At 38.2% G+C, this 23,559-nt stretch overlaps 2 protein-coding genes across 2 annotated transcripts; both read left to right on the forward strand.

Annotated features, from left to right (window-relative positions):
- The first annotated feature begins 1,505 nt into the window (after nucleotides 1-1,505).
- On the forward strand, nucleotides 1,506-1,958 carry LOC126484863 (uncharacterized). Its single transcript, XM_050108459.1, has one exon. It carries the CDS (start codon nucleotides 1,506-1,508, stop codon nucleotides 1,956-1,958), a length of 453 nt encoding a protein of 150 aa, XP_049964416.1.
- Nucleotides 1,959-3,498: 1,540 nt separating this feature from the next.
- LOC126484519 (proteasome subunit alpha type-5) lies at nucleotides 3,499-20,736 on the forward strand. Its single transcript, XM_050108066.1, has 6 exons — nucleotides 3,499-3,582; nucleotides 3,752-3,820; nucleotides 4,972-5,125; nucleotides 5,202-5,377; nucleotides 5,468-5,629; nucleotides 20,381-20,736. Exons 2-6 carry the CDS (start codon nucleotides 3,752-3,754, stop codon nucleotides 20,546-20,548), a joined length of 729 nt encoding a protein of 242 aa, XP_049964023.1. The 5' UTR covers nucleotides 3,499-3,582; the 3' UTR covers nucleotides 20,549-20,736.
- Nucleotides 20,737-23,559: the final 2,823 nt, after the last annotated feature.

The following is a 23,559-nucleotide window of genomic DNA, read 5'->3' on the forward strand; positions in this document are numbered from 1 at the left end:
TAATTTGCTGATATATTCTGAACTACAGTGCGTGTGCACTTTATGTCATTTGTTAATATGATTTGTACTCATTGCCTATACATGTTGTGATTTCCTGGTATGTTCTGTGCTACAGTGCGTGTGCACTTTTGCCATTTGTTAATATGTTTTGTACTCATTGTGTATACATTTTGTCATTGCTTGATATGTTCTATACTCAGTGTATGTGCACTATATTTTATTTCATGTTCTGCACTTATATATATATATATATATATATATATATTCTGTGATTGTAAACTTAGTTAATTAAGAAAAATTTGTTGCTCATGACAAGTCCAACTGACTCACCATCGCTGCCAAATTTTTGCCCCCCCAGTGGAGGGTTATGTAAGACGTATGCGTTGCCGGCGATGGGCGAGGCATGGGAGAGTCTCTGACCAGAGAGCAGTATGTAGTTAGTTGTTACTTGTCACTAGTCGACAGTAGTCTTGTTTAGTCTGCGTGAGTCGGCATTAGTCTGCTGTTGTGTGCGCGTGTCGGTGTCGGGAGTCTGCTCTGGTCGAGACTCTGGAGGATGAGTATTATTGTAGAAGGTAAAGAAGCAGCCTTGCACATATCTAGTAATGTATATTAACTGTCATCAATTTCTTTAAAAAATGCCCCAATAACAATTTTTATAATATAAAGTAATTTTTTTTTTTAAAAAAAAGCATTCATTTCAATTTAAAGATTTTATCCAATGAATGATTATTCCTTTCACAAATCACAAAGCATAGGCCAGCATTGCATGGAGCTGTGCCAAAACTTTTTTATGAAGAGCAGATATATTCGCAGTTTTTATTGAGGTAAGAATATTTGCTTTTTTTATTCAGAATGCTGGGCTGAGGCGCAGCGTTGCTGTCGTCATAAAACTTACCAGGTTACTGAATTTTTTTATTAATTTGGTGTTTAGGAATTTTTCTGTTTCGAATTTAACATTAAATGAGAAAAGAATTTTGTGGGTACATTAAATGTGAATGCATTTGTGCACAGAGATTATAAATGGGAGCCAATTTTATTCAGAGGTTATAATATTTAAAATTAATTTAATTATTATTTCCGTGGGAGTTTACACTTGGTTCATATTTATTATTTAAATATTTCAGTGGGGAGGTTACAAGCTCAAACATTGTTTGCAAGCTGAAGGAGAGTCTATATGGACTCAAACAATCACCACACTGTTGGAACCAAAAATTTGTACAGTTTCTGAGAATGTTTGGCTTTGTGCAACTGAATGCAGACAAATGTGTTTTCCGTGAGTTTACTCATGACACTGAGTTTACCTGGCACTTCATATGGATGATGGCTTGCTCATTTGTAAGTCTCCAGAAACACTGGAAAACGTTTTGACAGCACTGTGATCAATGACTGAAATTACTATGGGCAATGGAAAATACAGGCTGGAAAATGAACAAAGCCCTTCTACAAAGGAAATCTATATATGCCAGCAAAGATACATCAATTGTTTACTTCAGAAGTTCAACATGGATGATTCAGAACCGAACTCCACTCCTTTTGATGTTGGAACCATGTTGCACACTGGGCAGTCTCCTGCAAACCAGCATGAGGTAAAGGAGATGGAAAGCAAACCTAATTGGCAAACAGTCAGCAGCTTAATGTTTGCAGCAACTGTCTCACAGCCAGACATCATGTTCGCTGTGAGCATGGTGAGTAGGTTTGTACATAATCTGGATCTCGATCATTGGCATGCTGTTATCAAGATTATGAAGTATGTACAGGGAACCAGGGACCTGACCATAAGGTACAAAGCTGACTCGAATGGACAGGTGGCCTACTCAGATACCGGCTATGCTGGTGACTGTAACTCTCGCCAGTCAACAAAAGGGTATATGAGCTGTGGGCCTGTGACATGGTGTTCACATTGGCAGAAATGTGTAAGCAATTCAACAATGGATGCTGCTACTAAAATTGTTTGATTGCATGGTTTTCTCAATGAACTTGGTTTTCAGTCAGACAAAGCAACAAAACTCCATGTTGACAATCAAAGTGCTATTCACCTGATTAAAAACACAGAACATCAGAAACATACCAAGCACATTGACATTAAATACCATTATATGTGCGAACATGTTGAAAATAAAGAGACTGAAGTTTATTATGTCTATTCTGATAAACAGTTGACAAAATTAGTCACAAAATCTTCAACTAGATACAGATTCATATGAAACAGAAAAGCTCTGTCAATGATCTCAGAACAAACGCAAGAAAACAAGAGTGAGAGTGTTGACAGCAGTAAGCTTGTTGTATTAAGTTTTTTTTTTTAGTGCCTTCATTTTCAGTTTTCGTGTTGTAAGTGCGCCAGATATTTATATTCATTCTGCGTGTGGCCGTGTTACAAGAGGCTGAAAAATTATATCTTTGATTTGTTGTTGTTGTTGTTGTTGTTGTTGTTGTTGCAGTTACAGTGTAACTTTTCGTTGCAATAAAGAAAGGAGCAATAAGTAATTTTTACTCCAATTTACCGTATTTCGTTCTGTGATTTTCTGCCAAACATAATTAAAGACATCAAACGGGAACAATTATTTGTGAAAAATTACTCGTAGATTGGAGAGGAATTACCTATGTTCTTAGTTGTGGAATATTCTTTCGAAAAATTTGCTTTGTAAAGTCCTTCATAATCTTAAACTGGATCCTAAAACTGCATAAGCGACATAGGCAGTTAACATACTATTTTAAATTTCACGCAGAATGAATCAAGCAAATCCTGTTAGAACGTATAAGCTTTCACTATCTGCCACCTGGAAGCACTACGAGCTGCAGACCCGAGGCCAAAGTGCGCAACCGATCGGCTCACCCAATCGGCACCAAAATTTGCCATCGTGTAGAAGGAAGTGCAATTGACGAACAACCGAGGAGGTTAGAATATTTTAACTTCCTTCCGAACAACTAAAACAAGTATGATACAATTGGCGCTTGGTTGAAAGTGACCAAATAAATATGCCTCGAACGAAACTATTAGGCTACGCCACAGGCCAATCAGTCGCCACCTTTATTCGCCATTCTCACTGTCTGGCTTCGCCAATTCGCAACAAATTATCAGCATTCAACATAACGTAGACCTCGGCCGATGCTACAGATCAGTCTGTCACCACAACCAAATCGACAGATTTCAGTCGCACGACAGTTCTACCGTACTCATTTTAGCGAGTCATAGTAATTGCGAACGAGCTAATAAATGTAATAATGGATCATTTGTTTTCACGATCAATGTAAATTTGATATGGGACTTTCGCACGTGTAGGAAACAGCGCGGAATAGCCTAATGCTAAAATGACAACATATGATTGATTTTATGTATAACCTGATGTATTCCAAAAACAAAATTATGGAAAATACAAAGAAAGTTTATGAAATTATTGTAAAATTAACGGAGTAGATGATAAAAATTTTCATGGTAGTATTATCTAGTCAAAGACATTCGTTGTAGCCTTCAATTGTTATCGTGAAACACTGTGCAACTGCTGCACATATCAATCTTTGGTTGTAGTGACTGGGTTGTTTGAGTTTTGACGCGTGAGGTAACTGATTTGAGTTGTTAAGGTTAGTTATTTATTTTCCGATTTTATTTATGTTACCAGAAATCCCGTTTTATGTTCCATATTTATGTTAATGTGTGGAGTAATGGAATACTTCATTCTAGCCCCGAAAAAAAAATGCCATTCACTGGTTGTCGAAGTTTATTTGTGGGTTCTCACGATTTTGTTTTCAGATGTTTCTGACACGGTCGGAGTACGATAGAGGTGTTAACACATTTTCACCCGAAGGACGACTGTTCCAGGTAATATAATCACTGTGTAATTCATTATAATTTGTGTACATGTATGTTGATAGTAGACCTCTGTGAGCGGTCTTTTCTTTTAAATGTTGAGTCATGTCGCTTACTAAATTTGTTATGTTTGGTAAATAATTTTGCCAAATTTTCAAGTGAATACTGAAGTAATGAAACTCAGGAAAGATATGGTGAAATAAAACAATACATTGTTGTGACTGCAACAATTGGAATGCGATTTCCCGAAGGAATATGATTTCTTATCCCCATTTTTGTCGCGACTCTAACCAAGTGGATTTTATATTCATTCAGCGAGTTGTGCTTGCTTGTAAATATCGTCTGCTTTCTTATAGACTAATTAAAATTGTAGAATGATTATCTGCTTGTTCCCGACAATATGCACTTGGTAATTACGTACACACGCTTCGCTTTGTAAGTTTCTCATTGTAGATAAGGGTGAATGGGTCTCTGAAAGCTTCTGCACTATATATTTTCATCATCATTTACCTTAGCGTTCAATTCACAAGTTTTTGTGAATAGTTGTATACAGCATATACATCATCCTCATAGCTAATTTTTGAGTGAAGTTTTATAATAAAGTTGCTCTTGACACGAAGGTTCTTCTCTAGAAATAGTCTTACTAGCCCCCTTGCATGATTGTACCTAGTGGTGGACATACAGAAAATGATACTAATAAACCAAACCATCGTACTGCCCCTTCACAGAGAGAGTTGTATTAGTTACGGTATCAGTTTGGTGAAATGTTGAACATGTAATAGATTCTGCCTAGTAGTGAGCCCAGAGCCACTGGTTCAAAATCAAAAGTATTTCATGATGCACTGCAGAACTGACAGGAATTCACACTCTTCCTCCCTGCCGTAGCTCAGATTTCTTGTCTTCTTTAACCTGACATCTTGCTGCAAAAGAACTTAGCCTGATGTGTAATTTGTGGTATACACTATTCAGATTTCCTCTTTCACTCTGCAATAAAAGCTATCTTAAATACTAGAAAGTATCCCACAACCAACAGCTGGTTGAAGCCGGACCTTGCAGTTTGTAAACTGATGGTTACCTGTGCAACCAACAGGCTACACCTTGGCCCTTAATAAGGAAGAATTAAATATTCCATGACTGATATTTGTATTGAACTTATCTTCTAGGTTGAATATGCTATTGAAGCCATAAAATTGGGCTCTACAGCCATTGGAATTTGCACCTCAGAAGGTGTTGTTCTGGCTGTAGAAAAACGTATAACATCTCCATTGATGGAACCAACAACAATTGAAAAGATTGTTGAAGTGGATAAACATATAGGTAGGTGGAAAACCACTTTTCATTACAAATTGTGTATTATTACAGTAATTGTATAAATATGGGTGTTATGAGGCAGGTTGTGCTGTCAGTGGGCTAATGGCAGATTCACGGACAATGTTGGATCGTGCAAGGATAGAGTGTCAGAATCACTGGTTTATTTATAATGAGAAGATGAGTGTAGAATCAGTTGCTCAAGCTGTGTCCAACCTTGCCATTCAATTTGGTGACTCAGATGATGATGGAGGTGCCATGGTAATGATCAGATTATTTACAATTACCAGTTGATACTTTGTTAGTAGTGTCAGTGAAGTATGTAACTTTGATTTTTTTCTGTTTGTATAGAGTCGTCCATTTGGTGTAGCCATTTTGTTTGCTGGCTGTGATGAGAAAGGCCCTCAGCTATTTCATATGGATCCTTCGGGGACTTTTGTTCAGTTCGAAGCAAAAGCCATAGGCTCAGGTAGCGAAGGTGCCCAGCAGAACTTGCAGGAGGTTTATCATAAGGTAATGAGTTATAGTTTTGTTCTTAATTTACAACACAGTATTGCTTTATAAACTGTCTGCTCTGCTTCACATCTTCCATCAGAACTTCATTTATCCACTTAACTGCCATATTTGCTTTTATACGAGGGTCACTCCAAAAGAAATGCACACTATATTTGTAAAAATACAGTTTTCATTCTGCATGTGTGAAAGTTTTACAGTATGTAGATACATCCTTCCCGCTTGTTTTCAAACTTAGTTCAACCTGTTCCCTGAAGTGTCACCGTTACAGCGTGTCTTCAAGATGGCTGCTACACTTGACATTCGTCAGAAGCAACGTGCTGTCATAGAATTCTTGTGCTGTGAAAACGAGACAGTGGGAAACATCCACAAGAGATTGAAAAAGGTGTATGGAGATTCTGCTTTCAATCACAGTAGTTAGTCGGTGGGCAAGCAGGTTATGTGATGAAAGCAGGCATGGCAATATGGAGGACAGTCCTCGCAGCGGCAGGCCTCGTACTGCACACACTCCAGACAATGTGCAGAGTGTTAACGAATTGGTGACTGCTGACAGACGCATCACAGTGAACAAATTGTCACGCTATGTTGGGATAGGGGAAGGAAGTGTTTGCAGAATACTGAAACTGTTGGCGTTAAAAAAAAGTTTGTCCCAGGTGGGTTCCCAGGATGTTGACAGTGGCTCACAAAGAAACAAGAAAAACGGTATGCAGCGAACTTTTGGAACAGTACGAGAATGGTGGAGGTGAATTTCTTGGAAGAATTGTGACAGGTGATGAAACATGGCTCCATCATTTTTCACCAGAAACGAAGAGGTAATCGATGGAGTGGTATCATGCAAATTTACCCTCCCCCCCCCCCCCCCCCAAAAAAAAAAAATATTCAAAACTACACTGTCATTGGAAAAGGAATGGGCAAGTTACAGGGACACACTGCTAGAAGTGGCTAAAGAATGTCTTGGAACAGTAGTGTGTAAAAGTAGGATGAAGCAAACAGCTTGGTGGAATGACACAGTCCAGGCAGCCTGTAAAAGGAAAATGAAGGCATATCAAAAATGGCTACATACTAGAACTCAGATAGACAGAAAGTTATATTGAAAGAAACAAAGCCATAATTGCAGCATCCAAGAAGAAATCTTGGGAAGACTTTGGAAACAGGTTGGAGATTATGGGTCAAGCTGCTGGAAAACCATATTGGAGTGTAATTAGCAGTCTTCGAAAGGGAGGTAAGAAGGAAATGACAAGTATTTTGGACAGATCAGGAAAACTGCTGGTGAATCCTGTGGGTGCCTTGGGCAGATGGAGGGAATAGTTTGAAGAGTTGCTTGCTCAGTGTAGGTGAAAATACGATCAGCAATGTTTCAGATTTCGAGGTAGAATGGGATAGGAATGATGATGGAAATAGGATCACATTTGAGGAAGTGGAGAAAATGGTCAATAGATTGCAGTGCAATAAAGCAGCTGGGCTGGATGAAATTAAGTCGGATCTCATCAAATACAGTGGAATGTCAGGTCTTAAATGGCTACACAGGATAATTGAAATGGCCTGGTAGTTGGGACAGGTTCCATCAGGCTGGACAAAAGCAGTAATCACACCAATCTTTAAGCATGGAAACAGAAAAGATTGTAACAACTACAGAGGTATCTCTCTTAATCAGCGTTGTGGGTAAAATCTTCTCAAGTATTGTTGAAAGGAAAGTGCGAGTATTAGTTGAGGACAAATTGAATGAAAATCAGTGTGGGTTTAGGCCTCTTAGAGGTTGTCAGGACCAGATCTTTAGCTTACGGCAAATAATGGAGAAGTGTTATGAGTGGAACAGGGAATTGTGTCTATGCTTTATAGATCTAGAAAAGGCATATGACCGGGTTCCTAGGAGGAAGTTATTGTCTGTTCTATGAGATTATGGAATAGGAGGCAAACTTTTGCAAGCAATTAAAGGTCTTTACATGGATAGTCAGGCAGCAGTTAGAGTTGATGGTAAATTGAGTTCATGGTTCAGAGTAGTTTCAGGGGTAAGACAAGTCTGCAACCTGTCTCCACTGTTGTTCATATTATTTTTGGATCATATGTTGAAAACAATAGACTGGCTGGGAGAGATTAAGATATGTGAACACAAAATAAGCAGTCTTGCATATGCGGATGACTTAGTTATGATGGCAGATTCGATTGGAAGTTTGCAAAGTAATATTTCAGAGCTAGATCAGAAATGTAAGGACTATGGTATGAAGATTAGCATCTCCAAAACGAAAGTAATGTCAGTGGGAAAGAAATATAAATGGATTGAGTGCCAAATAGGAGGAACAAAGTTAGAACAGGTGGACGGTTTCAAGTACTTAGGATGCATATTCTCACAGGATGGCAACATAGTGAAAGAACTGGAAGCAAGGTGTAGCAAAGCTAATGCAGTGAGCGCTCAGCTACGATCTACTCTCTTCTGCAAGAAGGAAGTCAGTACCAAGACCAAGTTATCTGTGCACCGTTCAATCTTTCGACCAACTTTGTTGTATGGGAGCGAAAGCTGGGTGGATTCAGGTTACCTTATCAACAAGGTTGAGGTTACGGATATGAAGGTAGTTAGGATGATTGCAGGTACTAGTAGACGGGAACAATGGCAGGAGGGTGTGCACAATGAGGAAATCTAAGAAAAACTGGGAATGAACACTCTAGATGTAGCAGTCAGGGCGAACAGGCTTAGGTGGTGGGGTCATGTTACACGCATGGGAGAAGCAAGGTTACCCAAGAGACTCATGGGTTCAGCAGTAGAGGGTAGGAGGAGTCGGGGCAGACCAAGGAGAAGGTACCTGGATTTGGTTAAGAATGATTTTGAAATAATAGGTTTAACATCAGAAGAGCCACCAATGTTAGCACTGAATAGGGGATCATGGAGGAATTTTATAGGGGGGCTATGCTCCAGACTGAACGCTGAAAGGCATAATCAGTCTTAAATGATGATTATGATGATGACTACACCTTCTGCTGGAAAAGTTATGACCACGGTGTTTTTCGATTCCGAAGGACTCTTGCTTGTGGACATCATGCCAAGCGGAACCACCATAAATTCTGATGCATATGTGACGACACTGAAGAAACTTCAGGCTCGACTGAGTCATGTTCGACCACATCCCAAAAGCAGGATGTTTTATTGTTGTACGACAATGCACGGCCACATGTCAGTCAAAAAACCATGGAAGCGTATGCACGACAATGCACGGCCACATGTCAGTCAAAAAACCATGGAAGCGATCATAAAACTTGGATGGACAACACAGAAACACCCGCCTTACAGTCCTCCATGTGACTATCATCTCTTTGGGAAACTGAAAGACCCTCTTTGTGGAACAAGGTTTGAAGATGATGACTCCCTTGGGCATGCTGCCAAACAGTGGCTCTAACAGGTTGGTCCAGAATTTTACTGTGCAGGTATACAGGCGCTGGTTCAAAGATGGCATAAGGCAGTTGAGAGGGATGGAAATTATGTGGAGAAATGAAAATATTGTTCCTAAAGGATGTATCTACACACTAAAACTTTTAAACATGTAGAGTAAAAGATGAATTTTGGATTTAAAAAAAAATAGTGTGCATTTCTTTTGGAGTGACCCTTGTAGGTTTGAGTTTATTTTCCAACAACATTCAAATTGACTTATTTGTGGTGATAGCAATGCTTTCCTTGCTGCAGTGTACATAGTGTAGAACAATTCAGACTGTTTGTTTCGAGTGACACATAATAGAAAAAGTATTTGCGTCTATTGGGGCATTATAAATTAAGCCTTGTCTTAGTGTCCCAGACTTCGACTATTTCAGAAACATAGTTTTGGATAAATTCAACAGCTTTATGAGATGATGAAAACTGCTTTTGACACTTTTTTTATTGGGCATAAAGGGAAAAACAAGAAGTTATTGGGCAATAAATCAAGTGAATACACACAGTGAAGTATTAATTTGGTGATTTTTTTCCAGCTTGTTGAACCTGTGGTTTGACAGCTGGTATGGAAAGTTCTCAGAATAAAATTTTCACTTTGCAGTGGAGAGTATACTCATATGAAACATCCTGGAAGATTAAAACTGTTTGGTGGACAGAAGTTCCGTGTTAGTCTTGGTCCAGCAAACAGTTTTAATCTGCCATGAAGTTACGGAAAGTGGTGGTTGAGATTTACAAATTATTTTAGAATAATGGAGACAACTCACCAGAAGGCAGAAGTGCCATGTTTTCGATAGGTACACAAACAAAAGATCCTGAGGTTGGCTCCCTTTTTCAAAGCATCACAAGTCTGCCTCCGTACATTGTGCTCAGTCTACTGCCCACAATACAGGTGTGTGTGTGTGTGTGTGTGTGTGTGTGTGTGTGTGTGGGCGCGCGCACGCGTGCATGCATGCACGCGCGCACGCGTGCATGCATGCATGCGTTTTTCCGAAAAGCTTGAAGCAGTGAGTACATTTTGAAAGCTAGCCGAGCTCTGTGCCGTTTGTTTGTGTACCTATTGACGACACAGTGCTTCTGTCTTCTGGTGAGTCACCTCCTTTATTCCTAAATAATTCGCAGATTAATTACAGGCGGGGTTTCAGTTGTAAAAACAACTTGATGTCCATAACACAATCTGGGTTCTGTTTAGTGATTACTTTATCAAACCTTTGCTTAGTATTGCGAGTGCAACAGCGAGTTTACATGCCCAATCAAGAGTGTACTAAGTTCAGCTCACCTATTGGTTTTCAGACTTGAAGTGAAAAAAAGGTTTGTGGGTAATTTTTAAAAGTCCTGTAATGTATGCTGGAACTTCACAATTCTCTGAATACTACGCTGTAGCTAAGCATTAAAATCCTGGATCGATATAGATTTTTCCAACTCTAACACAGCTCTGCTGTTCAGAGTTAGTCCACAAGCGCAAGAGTTGTTGTCTAAAACATTTTCACAGTGACTGACATTCTGCTCTTATGATCGAGGCCTACATTGCTGCTGCCCTATAAAGACTTGATCTGTAATTGCGAAACCCACAGAGTTAAATGTTCTGTACATACTGCTATAAAAATTACACATCTAAATACTTTCATGACTTGCTCTTGCACACTGATTCCTTTGAGCTGTTAAAAATAGCAGTTTTATTGTCTATTTATCAGAAAATTTGCATAATGTTTTCCAAGTATTGAAATAATCAGCAACCAGTTGCATAACAGAAATTTGTTTTAAGCAACTGGTTACTGATTATTTCGACATTCAACTACAGTTGCTGAAGACATTTAAGATTGATAAAATCTAAATAATTTTTTTTGTTGGTTCTCCATAAACTTTATTATAAATAAAAATTATACCAAATTTATTGCAGCAAAAACTATTGCAAATGGATTGGGGGGGGGGGGGGATTTGAACTTATTTTCTGTGATGACATTGATTTTTTTACTGGGGTATTGTTTTCTGGTTTATTTGCATCTTCTATGAAATGGACATCATTATCATTAGTTGTTAAACCTAATGAGAATAAAGCTTCGGCCCAGATATCCATTTTAGTGTATTATCAAATACTGTCACTAATCTTATTGTTTCGCAGTTTATTTTGCAATAAAATGTATTTTTTAGTCCTCTAACAGACATTCTGGCTCATAACACAAATTGTGCTGCTTTAATAAAAATTCCGAAGCTATTTTCCTATAGTGCTGCTCAAGCACTATCTTTGTTCGTTAAGATCACTTAAGATATATAGAAGGTAGCAATTTTTGAAGGAATTAAGTACTTTCATCTCTTCCACCATCAGTATCTAACATACTGTTGTATATACGCAGTGAATGTTTAATCATGCTTCCTAGCCTTTTTTTTCTCTCTCTTTCTTATGCTGCCATAGCCTGTTCTCTGTCTTCATTAGTATGGATTTTACTTATGCAGCAGTTGTGTAATAATTTGTGGCCTCTGAATTTCTGCCATGGCGACGCCCTCACATCACATGCTTATCTGCAACAGCCACTCTCCTGAGGAAAGCCACTCCTAGTAATAGTGCTGTGGATTGCTTGCTGCCAATCTGCCAGCCAGCTTACTTCGTGGCCTGCAAGTTTTCCCAATAGCAGAGGCTGAGAGCATTTCTGCTTGCCAGAATGCTCCCCTTATTACTTCCTCGCAAGCTGTTCTTCTCTGTCAGGACTTGTGCTTCATTGCGTCACAAAATAGCACGCATGTGCCTGTATGTGTCTGTAATCTCACAATTGACACTATGACAAAGAATTGTGCTGTATTTTTGTTTGTTTATCCTAATTTCACCAATCAATTGTGACAAATTGTTGTACACCATTACTGTCAGTTGTCAATCCTCTAAAGAAATGGTCGCAGTATGCCCAGTGTAACCAAAGAAGCACACCGAGTGAGGTGGCGCAGTGGTTAGCACACTGGACTTGGATTCGGGAGGACGACAGTTCAAACTGCGTCAGGCCATCCTGATTTAGGTTTTCCGTGATTTCCCTAAATCGCTTCAGGTAAATGTCAGGGTGGTTCCTTCGATAGGGCATGGCCAACTTCCTTCCCTAATCAGAGCTTGTGCTCCGTCTTAATGACCTCGTTGTCGACAGGACGTTAAACACTAATTTCTTCCTCCTCCAAAGAAACAAGTATTAATTTTGTTGAACGTGCTTTTGGAACAAACTGCCTTTGTTAGTTTTGGTACATCTTTGAAGTCTCAAACAGCTGATTCTTGCTTACACCATTTGATAAAGCCTGTTATTAAGCTTCAGTCAAATTTTGTGGATTGCATTGGTAGCAGATCTGTTTCACAGCCCTTCATTCAAAATCAAGTCTCCTGCAGTCTTCAGTACACCTAACGATGCCTGTATTTCAGTGTGTGTCACATTCCATTCTCTTGAGTCATGTTGTGCATATCATGGAATTGCCAGTGATTGGCTCTGATCAGTCTTCATGAAATTTGTTGCTGGTGGGAGGTCAGCCACAATGTAAATCTGCAAACTCATTGTAAGGAGTCTTTCTGAAGGTGATTGATCAACAAAAGCCATTCAGAGTGATTCAAGAAATTGTTATTGAGTTAGGAACTTACAAAAAATTTTAAATATCGTCCAAATTTTCTTTTTTCCCGGGAAAACTTTTTGTTTAAATACCCTCTGTAAAGAAACTATTTGCCTAAAATCTAAGCTGTCACTGTTTTAACCATAAAAAATGACAAATTTTAAAACAATGTCATTTCAATAGCCCAATCTTACTTGCATTTATTGCAAATCTGTTGCCCAGATGAAAGTCCCAAGCAGCTGTAAAAAAGCACATGTGACTCTACAATTTCCTTAACATTGGTTTGTGGCAGTATTCTTGTGCATATTCTAAGTTTGAATAGAATGAATTTCTTTGAAATTGAAAAACTTCTGTCCCTGAATTATCACAGTAATAGAAATCACCACTCTTGTAAAAATGAGCGTGGCCTTTTCTCACATGATATCCTCTGAACTATGGATGAAGGACAACAGGCAGATTCCATATTCCTAGATTTCCGGAAAGTATTTGACACAGTGCCCCACTGCAGACTGTTGAAGGTCTGACCTTATAGGATAGGTTCCCAGATATGTGAATGATCCGAAGACTTTTTCAGTAATAGAACACAGTTTATCATCTTCCATGACAAGTGTTGTAAGAGACAAGAGTATCATCAGGAGTGATCCTGGGAAGTGTAATAGGACCACTCTTGTGGTCTATGTAAATAAGTGGTGTGATGTGTATTGCAAATAGCAATCTGTGACTTAACTGATAATGCTTTAACGTGGGGGAAAATATCGTCAAGTGACTGCATAAGGATACAATATGACCTGAACACAATTTCTATTTGGTGTGATGAATGGAGGTTGCTCAAAATGTGGAAAAATGTAAATGAATGCAGATGAACAGCATCAGTGTGCTGCTAGAGACAGTCATGTTGATTAAATATCTAGGCACAATGTTGTAAAGTAGAACAAACATAACTTTGGTTGCAGAGAAGGAAAGTAGTGTGCTTCAGTTAATTAGGAGAATTCTAGGTGATTGTAGCTCATCTGTAAAGGAGACTATATAGAACAGTAGTGTGACCCATTATTGTGTACTGCTAGAGTTTCTGGGATCGCTGTCAGGTCGAACTAGAAAGCTAGATTTGTTACTGGTAGGTTCAATCAACATGCAAGTGTTGCAGAGAGCCTTCATAAAGTCATGGAAATCCTTGGTGGGAAGATGGTGCTGGTTTTCGTGAAACACTATTGAAATAATTTAGAGACCTGGCATTTGCAGCTGACAGCAGAACAATTCTACTGCCACCAATGTACATTTCACATAAAGTCAGTGAAGACAAGAGAAGCTAGGGCTCATAGGACAGTGTATAAGCAGACATTTATCTCTGTCCCCATTTGTGAATGGAACAAGAAAGGAAGTGACAATGTACGGTGGCTTCCAGAGTATGTATGTAAATGTAGTGGGAACTTAAAAGGCTTGTGTTGTGCCAGTAGATCAATGGAATCATTAACATGCTAGTAAAAGAAGACTCAAGGAACAACCCTTAGTTTATGTTGCTAACAACACAAGCTGTTACTAGAACAAATACAGACAAGCAAGAACTGAAGGTTTTTTGGCGAGAAAACACACGAAGGTCTTAATTACATTAATTTTGAAATAAATATATAACAAAGAACTATTGACAGAAATCGGGTAATAATTTTATATGGGCTACTTTTTCTATAACTCTTAGATTAGTACTAAATACATAATTATTATTATTATTTTTGTCTGTTTGCCTGCAGCAGGTATTTTCTGTGATTTGTCAAAGGCATTTGATTGTGTGAACCACAACATCCTTTTAAATAAAATAGAATTCTATGGTGTCACGGGCAGTGCTGCAAAATGGTTCAAGTCATACCTAGCTAACAGGAAACAAAGGGTGTCAGTACAAGGGACTAGTGAATTAAGTCATCAGTCATCATCAGAATGGGAAGAAATTACATGTGGTGTCCCACAAGGATCCATCTTAGGGCCATTGCTTTTTCTTGTGTACATTAATGATCTCTCATCAGTTACACTGCCAGAAGCAGAGTTCATTTTGTTTGTAGATGACCCAAGTATTGCAATAAATAGTTTGTCGAGTGTAGTTCTAGAAAGATCTGCTAATGATATTTTCATGGATACTAATAAATGGTTTAAAGCCAACTCATTGACATTAAACTTTGAAAAGACTCACTACATGCAATTCAGAACCTGTGAGAGGTTTCCACCCAGCATATGCATAAAGTATGAAGAAGAGCAGATAGAAGAGGTTGACAGTCTTAAATTCCTGGGATTACAACTTGATAATAAATTCAGTTGGGAGGAGCACACCACAGAACTGCAGAAACGCTTTAACAAATCTGTATTTGCAATTCGAGTGTTAGCAGACATAGGCGACACAAAAATGAAAAAGCTTGCATACTTTGCCTACTTTCATTCCATAATGTCATATGGTATAATATTTTGGGGTAACTCTTCAAGTCAAACAAAAGTTTTCAGAGTCCAAAAGCGTGTAATACGTATTATTTGTGGAGTAAATTCACGGACGTCATGTAGAAACCTCTTCAAAGAACTGGGTATACTAACCACTGCCTCTCAGTATATTTACTCCTTAATGAAATTTGTCCTAAATAATATATCTCTTTTTCCAACAAACAGCTCAGTTCATACATACAATACCAGGAACAAAAATGATCTGCACAAAGACTTAAAAGCACTTACTTTAGTTCAAAAAGGGGTCCACTACTCAGGAACACTCATCTTCAATAATTTGCCAGCAAACATAAAAAATTTAGTTACAAATAAAGATCGATTTAAAAGGAGCCTGAAAGACTTACTAGTGGCCAACTCCTACTCCATTGACGAATTTTTTAATAGAAACAAATGATGTATTGTATATATTCATACTATTAGTATTGTTATTTCAGGTTAAAATAATAATAATAATAATAATAATAATAATATTGACATGTTCCACATCCACGAGGATCTCCTCAGCATGGATCTATGGAACGAAAAACTAATCTAGTCTAATCTAATCTGCAGTTTTGGTACACATGGAAATCCCTGTGCCACAGTGCTGTAGTCTGCCACTGTTGCAGACACAATAAAGTGGTGTTGGCTATTATTACTGTGTGGTAATTCATATTCGGCAGCAACAGAACTTTAGTAACTGTGTCAGGCCAATCCCAATGATTTCTTTCCCAATGACTTTTCTGTGGCTGCCAAAAATGAATTATCACCCAAAACTTTACTGTATCAATGGACTATGTCATTTTGTTTTGGTTCCTCAAACAGCAAACTAGGGCTGCAGCCATTTACCTGCAAACAAACAGTTAATTATATTACTTTTTTAGGTTATAAAATTTTTATAAATGTATGTAAGTCTCATACAGTGTGACACAAATAACCCTACCCTTAGTAGATCACCATCTCTGCCACCTAATCCCATTTCCATCATTCTTAAAACCCAACTAGAATCAGGATTTAATAACAGCAACTCAAAACAAATGTTACATGCCATTATAAGTGATACCAACACAGTATGACTGACTGAATATGAACCAGCCACAACATCGAATGACTGCTTTGGGGCACACAGTATCTAAATGAGATATTGTAAACAAATCGTAAGTGATATCTACAACTGGAGCTTTGGAGGTGTCATGTGCACAACATGTGATGTCATACTTCAAAAAATTACCAATGGCTCACATTGTTCACTTCACCCCAGTGTTCACCCTTGTAATGGTTGTACCTCTAGTGAACTGGAGTGCATGATTTTAATTTAACACATGTGGAAAGCATGTATTTATAACCAACTGCGAAAGTTGAGCACCTTCATGTTCAGAATACTGTCCACTCCTATCACTTGTGATACTCTTCAGCTGCTTTACTTTGCATGCTCCTGAAATTGGACCATAGGTGTCCCTTTTTCTTTCTCTTGTTATTATTATTAATTTGAAATTAATACCTTACACATAAATAGTATTACTATTGCTGAATGAAACTGTGCAGTGGTGTATGCTCGTTGTGGCAGATTAAAATTGTGTGCTGGACCAAGACTTGAACTCAGGCTCTTTGCCTTATGTGCGTGATGTTTGTAATGTTTGTGTATCTGAAATATTGGTGGCTGCATAAATACGTGTGATTTTTAATATTCACTGTTTGTTTAAAAACAGCACTCTTCTCCATCCAGGAGGCCAGTGCAGGTCTGGCTGTATGTTTGTGTCAGTAATAAACTTACACATTGTTGTGCTTCATTAACGAGCCAGCCTCGGGAATTGGACTCTATTGTGATTTTGACATGGCATTGTTTGGTGGAGACACTGGGTACTTCACACCATCTACATCACCATGGCTCCAATTAAGCAACGTAAAAGCCACCACCTATCCCGGCAGGGACTAGAATATGAATGACACAAGATCCATATATTCAGGAGACAGATGAATTCCAAAACAGCAGTAAGTCGTCTGCACATCAGGCATCCATCAATGTTGTCCACAGGCACTGGTCAGGACCCAACAAAATGGTTGAAAAGGTTTGACCGAGTGTTTTGTAAATGTGCAATGTTACTTGAATGGAATATCATCATTGGTCAAGAACAATGCAGAGTAGCTCAATAGGTGGGACAAATTTGAGGCCAACTGAAGAAAACATTTAGTGACAACCAGCAGGAAGTCTGCTTAGCTGAAGAACAGGGTCCAGTGTCTCGGGGAAACAACACACCTGTTCAGAATATTTTGGCTCTACACCCTGTTGTAAATGCAAATATAACAGAAGCTGAAAAAATTTCAGACTTTATGAAAGGAATAACAGAAGACGTGTACCTCGCTCTACTGTAGTCACGACGACAAGATTAGTCATCAAGTGCTCCCCGTGAATCGAGGAAATGTAGCAGAAAAGTGTCAGATGAAAGGAGTATGACCAATTGCTGGTCCCCACGGTGTTTGTGGACAACCACTAAGCTCTGACCCCTTTCACACATTAGATAATAAGGGAAGACATTCGGCAGTGTATGCCAACCAGTGGCCAAGGTCACAGTGCATGTCTGTACAATGGTGCTTGACTCAGAGGCAACCCGGTTCAAATCCTGGTGATGGGAAATTTTCACTCCCAATATTTGGCTGATGAAAAGTGGACAGATGGTGGTGTAACGTTCCTTATTGCCCAGTGTCCTGAGTTAAATATCTCGTGAAGTGAGGGCATGTGACACTGTTGACGGTGGTCCTTCTGTCAGATGAGGACATTATTGACATTTTAGTGTGGTATCCTCTTTGCCCTAGCTGTGAGTGGTAGGCTGTGTACCAGCACCAGCTTTTACCCTCCTCATTCTCTTCATCCTGAACAAAACGAACCCAACACTGCACTGCACAAGCCCTAGTTTGTCACTCACACACACAAACACTTCATTATAGGTTGGAGGAAGGCAACAGCAAACCACCTCCCTAGGACCTTGGGGTGATAACAGGATTCATGTACCTGCTCCACTATGCTCATACCCTGATAACAGTGCTACTTTGTCATTTGATCAGTGACTTAGCTGTCATCAACAAAGATAGTTTATTTCGTCATGCCTTACATTGCCTGGAAAGTCTTTGACAAAGATTACAACCAGAATTGACCCGAACACTAACTGAAGAAACAGCTGTCTTAATGTTTTGGGTACAATAATTGTTTTGCTAAAATTTAGCATCATCTGAAGTGTAGGCTTCCTATGTTACAGGTATGATTGGAATCACTCTGGAGTTTGTCTGATAAGCAGTACTTGTAGTTTCTTAGTAGTACTGTATGGTCAGTAGTGTCAGAAGTCTTGGACAAATTTGTTTGTAATACAGTTGTTCCTGTCAGTAACTTAAAGTACCACTTTTGTAAACCCTGTTATGGCTGATATTATACTCATGCTACTTTTGAAGCAAAATTAGATTGTACTGTGCCATATTTTGAACATCGTCTTTCTTTAATAAGGGTACATTTCGTACCCACTTTAGATAACTTCGGAAAATTACCTGAGCTAAAAGATTATATTATTTGGTGATTTTTGTATACTGTCTGTGCATTCCTTGAGAATAGCTGTTGGCACCCTGTCTAGGCCTGCTTGCCGATCTCAGCCTCTAAGGATCAGAAACTATTTGACCTAAACAGGAATTTGTAGAAACATATGGCAGTTTTGAAATAGAGTTTACCCTGTTATTTTCACACACTGCAACAGCAAGACTTCTTTTATAATCTTGTATATATTTACATTATAACTGTGATAAAATTTCAGTATGGCAATCCCCATTTACTCCTGATACTTAAATTGTTAATGTTCCTGTGCTTTCTCTACTGAGTTTATAGCAGCTGTTTATTTAACTGCCTTCACCATAATATTTTACATTACAAATCATATTAAGATAATAGTACTTTAAAAATTGTAATGCCTTTGTAATGGCCAATAATCAAGTGCATGTTGCCGTCGTTGTTGTTGTGGGCTTCAGTCCGAAGACTGGTTGGTGCTGCATCCCAAAGATCTCAGTAATTCTGGTGGAATGTCATCCACTGGAGAGGCTTTGTTTCCACTTTGGTCTTTTAGTGCTCTGTCAAATTCTTCATGCAGTGTCATATCTCCCATCTCATCTTCACCTACTTCTTCTAATTCTTCTGTAACAATTCCCTCAATTTTTGCCATTTCATAGACCCTATATATATATATACACCTTGCACCTCATGGCTTTCCCGTCTTTGATTAGTATTTGCTTCCCATTTGATCTCTTGATATCCATACACTTTGTTAATAATTGGTAGCATTCAATTGTAACTTTTCATCCTACAGACAACTCAACAATACATGAGAGCATTGTCTCTTGAAGCATGTTGCATTGTGTGTAGGACAAAAATTATGATTGAATATTACCAATTATTGTTGTAAAAACATAATATCCATTACCTAACATCTATAATGTATGATATAAATTCATACATTTTCTTCTCTTTTCTTTGAAGGTCTCTTCAATTTTGCTGTATGCCACATCTATCTTCCCCTAACAGTGCAAACTTCTACAGCCTTGTAAATTTCCTCTTGTCATTTCTGCTTACCCATTTTGAATTTTTCGCCAATCTTGTTTTTTAGACATTTGTATTCATTTTCACCTGCTTCATTTGTTGCACTTACGTATATTTTCTCCTTTCGTCAGTTAACCCTAGCAATAACAAGGCATTTTCTATAATTTGCATTACCAGGTGAGGCTGTACTTTATGCCCACCCTAAAAAAAATTAAAAAATGCAGATTTTTGTTAACTGTTGTTGACTTATACTTACAACGTACTTTTTAAAGAGGTATTGATGTGTAAGGAAGGACCTTAAACCGATAATATTGAATACGAAATTCATTGGGGAAAGTGACATCTACTACAAACACTTAAATTTTTGGGTTAAGTTTAAATTATGGAATCAGGTAGAATTATTCATTAAAAGTAATACATAGTTTTTCATAATTTTAAAATATAAAGTAATTGATTGGATTGCAATATTGTGAAAAGGTGGGCGCGAAGTACACGCCCCCCCCCCCCTCCCTCCCTCCGTCCCATATTGTGAGGGTTAAATTCAATATCTCCAGAGTTATCCAAGGATTCCTACTAGGCCTTGTCTTCTTACCTGGGTGATTCTCTGCTGCTTTCCCTATTTCACATCTCAAAGCTACCCGTTTGTCTTCTGTTTTGTTACTTTCCCCATTGTCATGTCAATCTAAGGAATGTATTTCTTGTTAATAATTTTGTTTATTTTGTGTCACAGTCAATGACTTTGAAAGAAGCACTGAATGCTGCATTGACAATATTGAAGCAAGTCATGGAAGAAAAGCTGAGTTCAACAAATGTGGAAGTGATGACGATGACTCCAGACAAGTTGTTTCACATGTTTACAAAGGAGGAAGTTGAAGAGGTGATAAAAGATATAGCATAGTGGCTCATATACTGTTGCTTTATCTACTAAATCAATTCACTTTGGTGCTTGGCTACGGAACTGTTGATCTACAATAATGAAAGAACTGAAGTGAATTTTACCTCTCAGTAAGTTACAGGGAGGTATTTGTAATAAGTTATGAAATAATTTGTTTGTACATGATAAACAGTAAATGTGATCTTTACTTAGCCTTCGACTATCCTCTGATTTCCTCTTCCTAAGTCCTGTAGAGTGTTTGCCAATTTATGCTCATGTAATGAAGTAAACTAATTTTAGATTATTATGTGTGAGAGTTAAAAAAAAAGGAAAAACTTGAAAAATGGTTGCATGTAGCACAGTAATTTGTGGTATGCAGATAACCTTGGCATGGAATATGCCAACATACAATCAGTTGGTAGGTACAGTGAATGAGGTTACCTCATGTTGCATAGGGAATAAACTGGCTGATGTGTTTAAAACAATCATAGAACTTGATTTGCTGTCACACAAGACAACACATCACTTCCGGGGATAAATTAGTGAACTGCGATTTTTGTGGTATAAAATATACAGAAAGATTAATGCCTCTCTTGCAAAATAAAGGTATAGGTTTAAGTGTGCGCAAGTACAGCTAATGTACTTTTTTCCCTTTTTAATCATCTTCACTTTGGAGTACTATCATAAATACGTAATGAGGGGAAAATGTAATTTACATAAAAGACAAAAATCTTTCCTCCAGATCAAAAATGTAGCATGGTAGCTTAGTTTACAAATTACAAACCCTTGTTCTTCAGGACACACACTACGGTGAGAGCACAAGATGTCCATTGTTGTCATAGTACTCTGAAGATGAATAAAAGCTCAAAGCTCATAAAGTGAACTACTTTTTAAGTTCTTGTTTGTGTAACTATCTACTTATCAATACCACTGTACGATGAGTGTATAACAAGGTCTCAGAAAAGTGGTCGAACATACTCAAGAGGCAAAATTCTAAGCACCACTGAGACACACACAAAAGAGCAGGGTCCCATTCAACCAGAAATTGGAGTGACCTTCCCCTTCTTTCTAACCTTTCACAATCACTATTTTTTCCCTGAGGCAGGAACTAACAGTTCCAAAAGGTAGGATAGTTGCTTCTACTTTTGTGTGTGTCAATCAGCAGTACTTGTATATGAAAATACATGGAAAGTACTTTGATATCTGATTTGCACTTGAAGTGATGCAGACAAAATAATCAGGTTTTAAAAAATCCTTTGTTTGCTAATAGTAAACAAATGGTATTAAGAAAAGTGCAGTTCCTTAAATATATAAGTGCAAATTTCCATTCACCAACTTGTGAACTTATGATGCCGCAGACACTTTTTTAAGGCTTAGTAATGTCATTATTTGTCTTGGTAAATAATTTGACCAACATATGTCCAGTGCTCATTTATTTATTTGACACTTTAACGAAGCAACAAGCATCAAATGCACAGTGCTATCTGTATTACAATAGCTGTTAGATTATGTTGACCCCTATTCATGTTTGTATTTTGTCCATGTCCATGCTATGTCCTATCTTAGGCTATGTTCAATCCATAGCAAATGAGGAACATCCTTTCCACCCCTTCCAAAGTGGTACTCTGCTGCCCACCCTATGTACGCAATTTGATTGTATACACATCCCCCCCTCCCACTCCCCCCCCCCCCCCCCCCCCCACACACACACACACAAAAAACGACATTTTTTTCATTGTTTTCATTTTCAGTTAATTTTTTGTAATTTTCATTGGTAAGAACTGGTACTCTTAACAGAGAGTTTTACTTTATCCCTCTGTTGTAGAATAATACTGCAGCAGTAAAACACAAATGAGAGAATAAGACAACAACATAAGAAGTGTAGTTCGCAAAGAAAATGCACCATTTACTACAATAAAACATAGTGCATACAAAGCCTCCGCCAACAGCATGTGTGTCAAAGGCTTTAGAACAAAGGCTATGCAATATTCTGTAACAAAAAATTGCTTTTGACATGCTTGATGTCACATCTGTTTACATTTCTAGCAGTTCACTGGAAAGTATTGCAAATGGTGGTTTGAGAAGCATTCTTTTCAAAGTAACTTTCCTTTTACGTGGCTAAATTATGTTATGTATGAGAATGTGTGGTGAATTTCTTAAATCACAGTGTGTTTGACTCTCATTCGAAACTTAATACTTTGGGGACCAGCCAGTAAGAAAAATTTGAGGTCCAGAAGACTAGCCATTCATGCCGTTACAAAACTTTTACCAACATATCTGTGTTCGATATACCTTAAAGGGTAACAGTTGCTTTAAAAAAATTATATTTGAAACCTTAGCTTTCCTTGGAGCTATACTATGTGTATATTAATTTAAACCATTAACTTTACCTGTTTGTGCATTTGTGCTACTTAACAATGACATTGCTGTTAGCTGATAAGATCATGTGATGTGAGCTGTGATTGGCTGACAAAAGTGCATCACGCAGTGGAATTTTTATTTCAGTGCTTTGGAAATTACCATGCTATTTTTGGTGGAATTCATATTTACACTTTCGTAATACAAAAATATTCAGTGTACATATTGCTGCACTCATGATGTTTCCAAAACACGATATTTCTTGCTGCGTTTCATTTCGTAAAAGGCCAGGAAGTTCTAAGCCAGTGTATAAAACGCTTGCTGTTCGGAGAATTTATAAGTTTTACAGCTCCAAGGGAAAGTACATTGTTACTTAACACGAAAAAGTGTACCTTCATCTGGGTAAAGTGTACTTTCTCCTGGAAAAAGTTCCATCCTTGTATGCACCTACTCCCATTACCATTGCCTCATTGGTCATACACCTGCAGAAAACGCAGGTGTCAAACTTGACAGGTAGACCCACTCAGTACATCCTACTCTAGTCTCATCACAAGCTTATCAGTCTCCAACTAATTATGTTTCCCCCTCCCAGTCCAGTCTACACCTGCAGGCAAAATGACCTCAGTGGTGCTACATTCCTGTCCCATGAAACTTCTGCTTCTCTCTCCCAACTGTCA

Source organism: Schistocerca serialis, chromosome 6, assembly GCF_023864345.2.
Source record: "Schistocerca serialis cubense isolate TAMUIC-IGC-003099 chromosome 6, iqSchSeri2.2, whole genome shotgun sequence".
Classification (NCBI taxonomy): Eukaryota; Metazoa; Arthropoda; class Insecta; order Orthoptera; family Acrididae; genus Schistocerca; species Schistocerca serialis.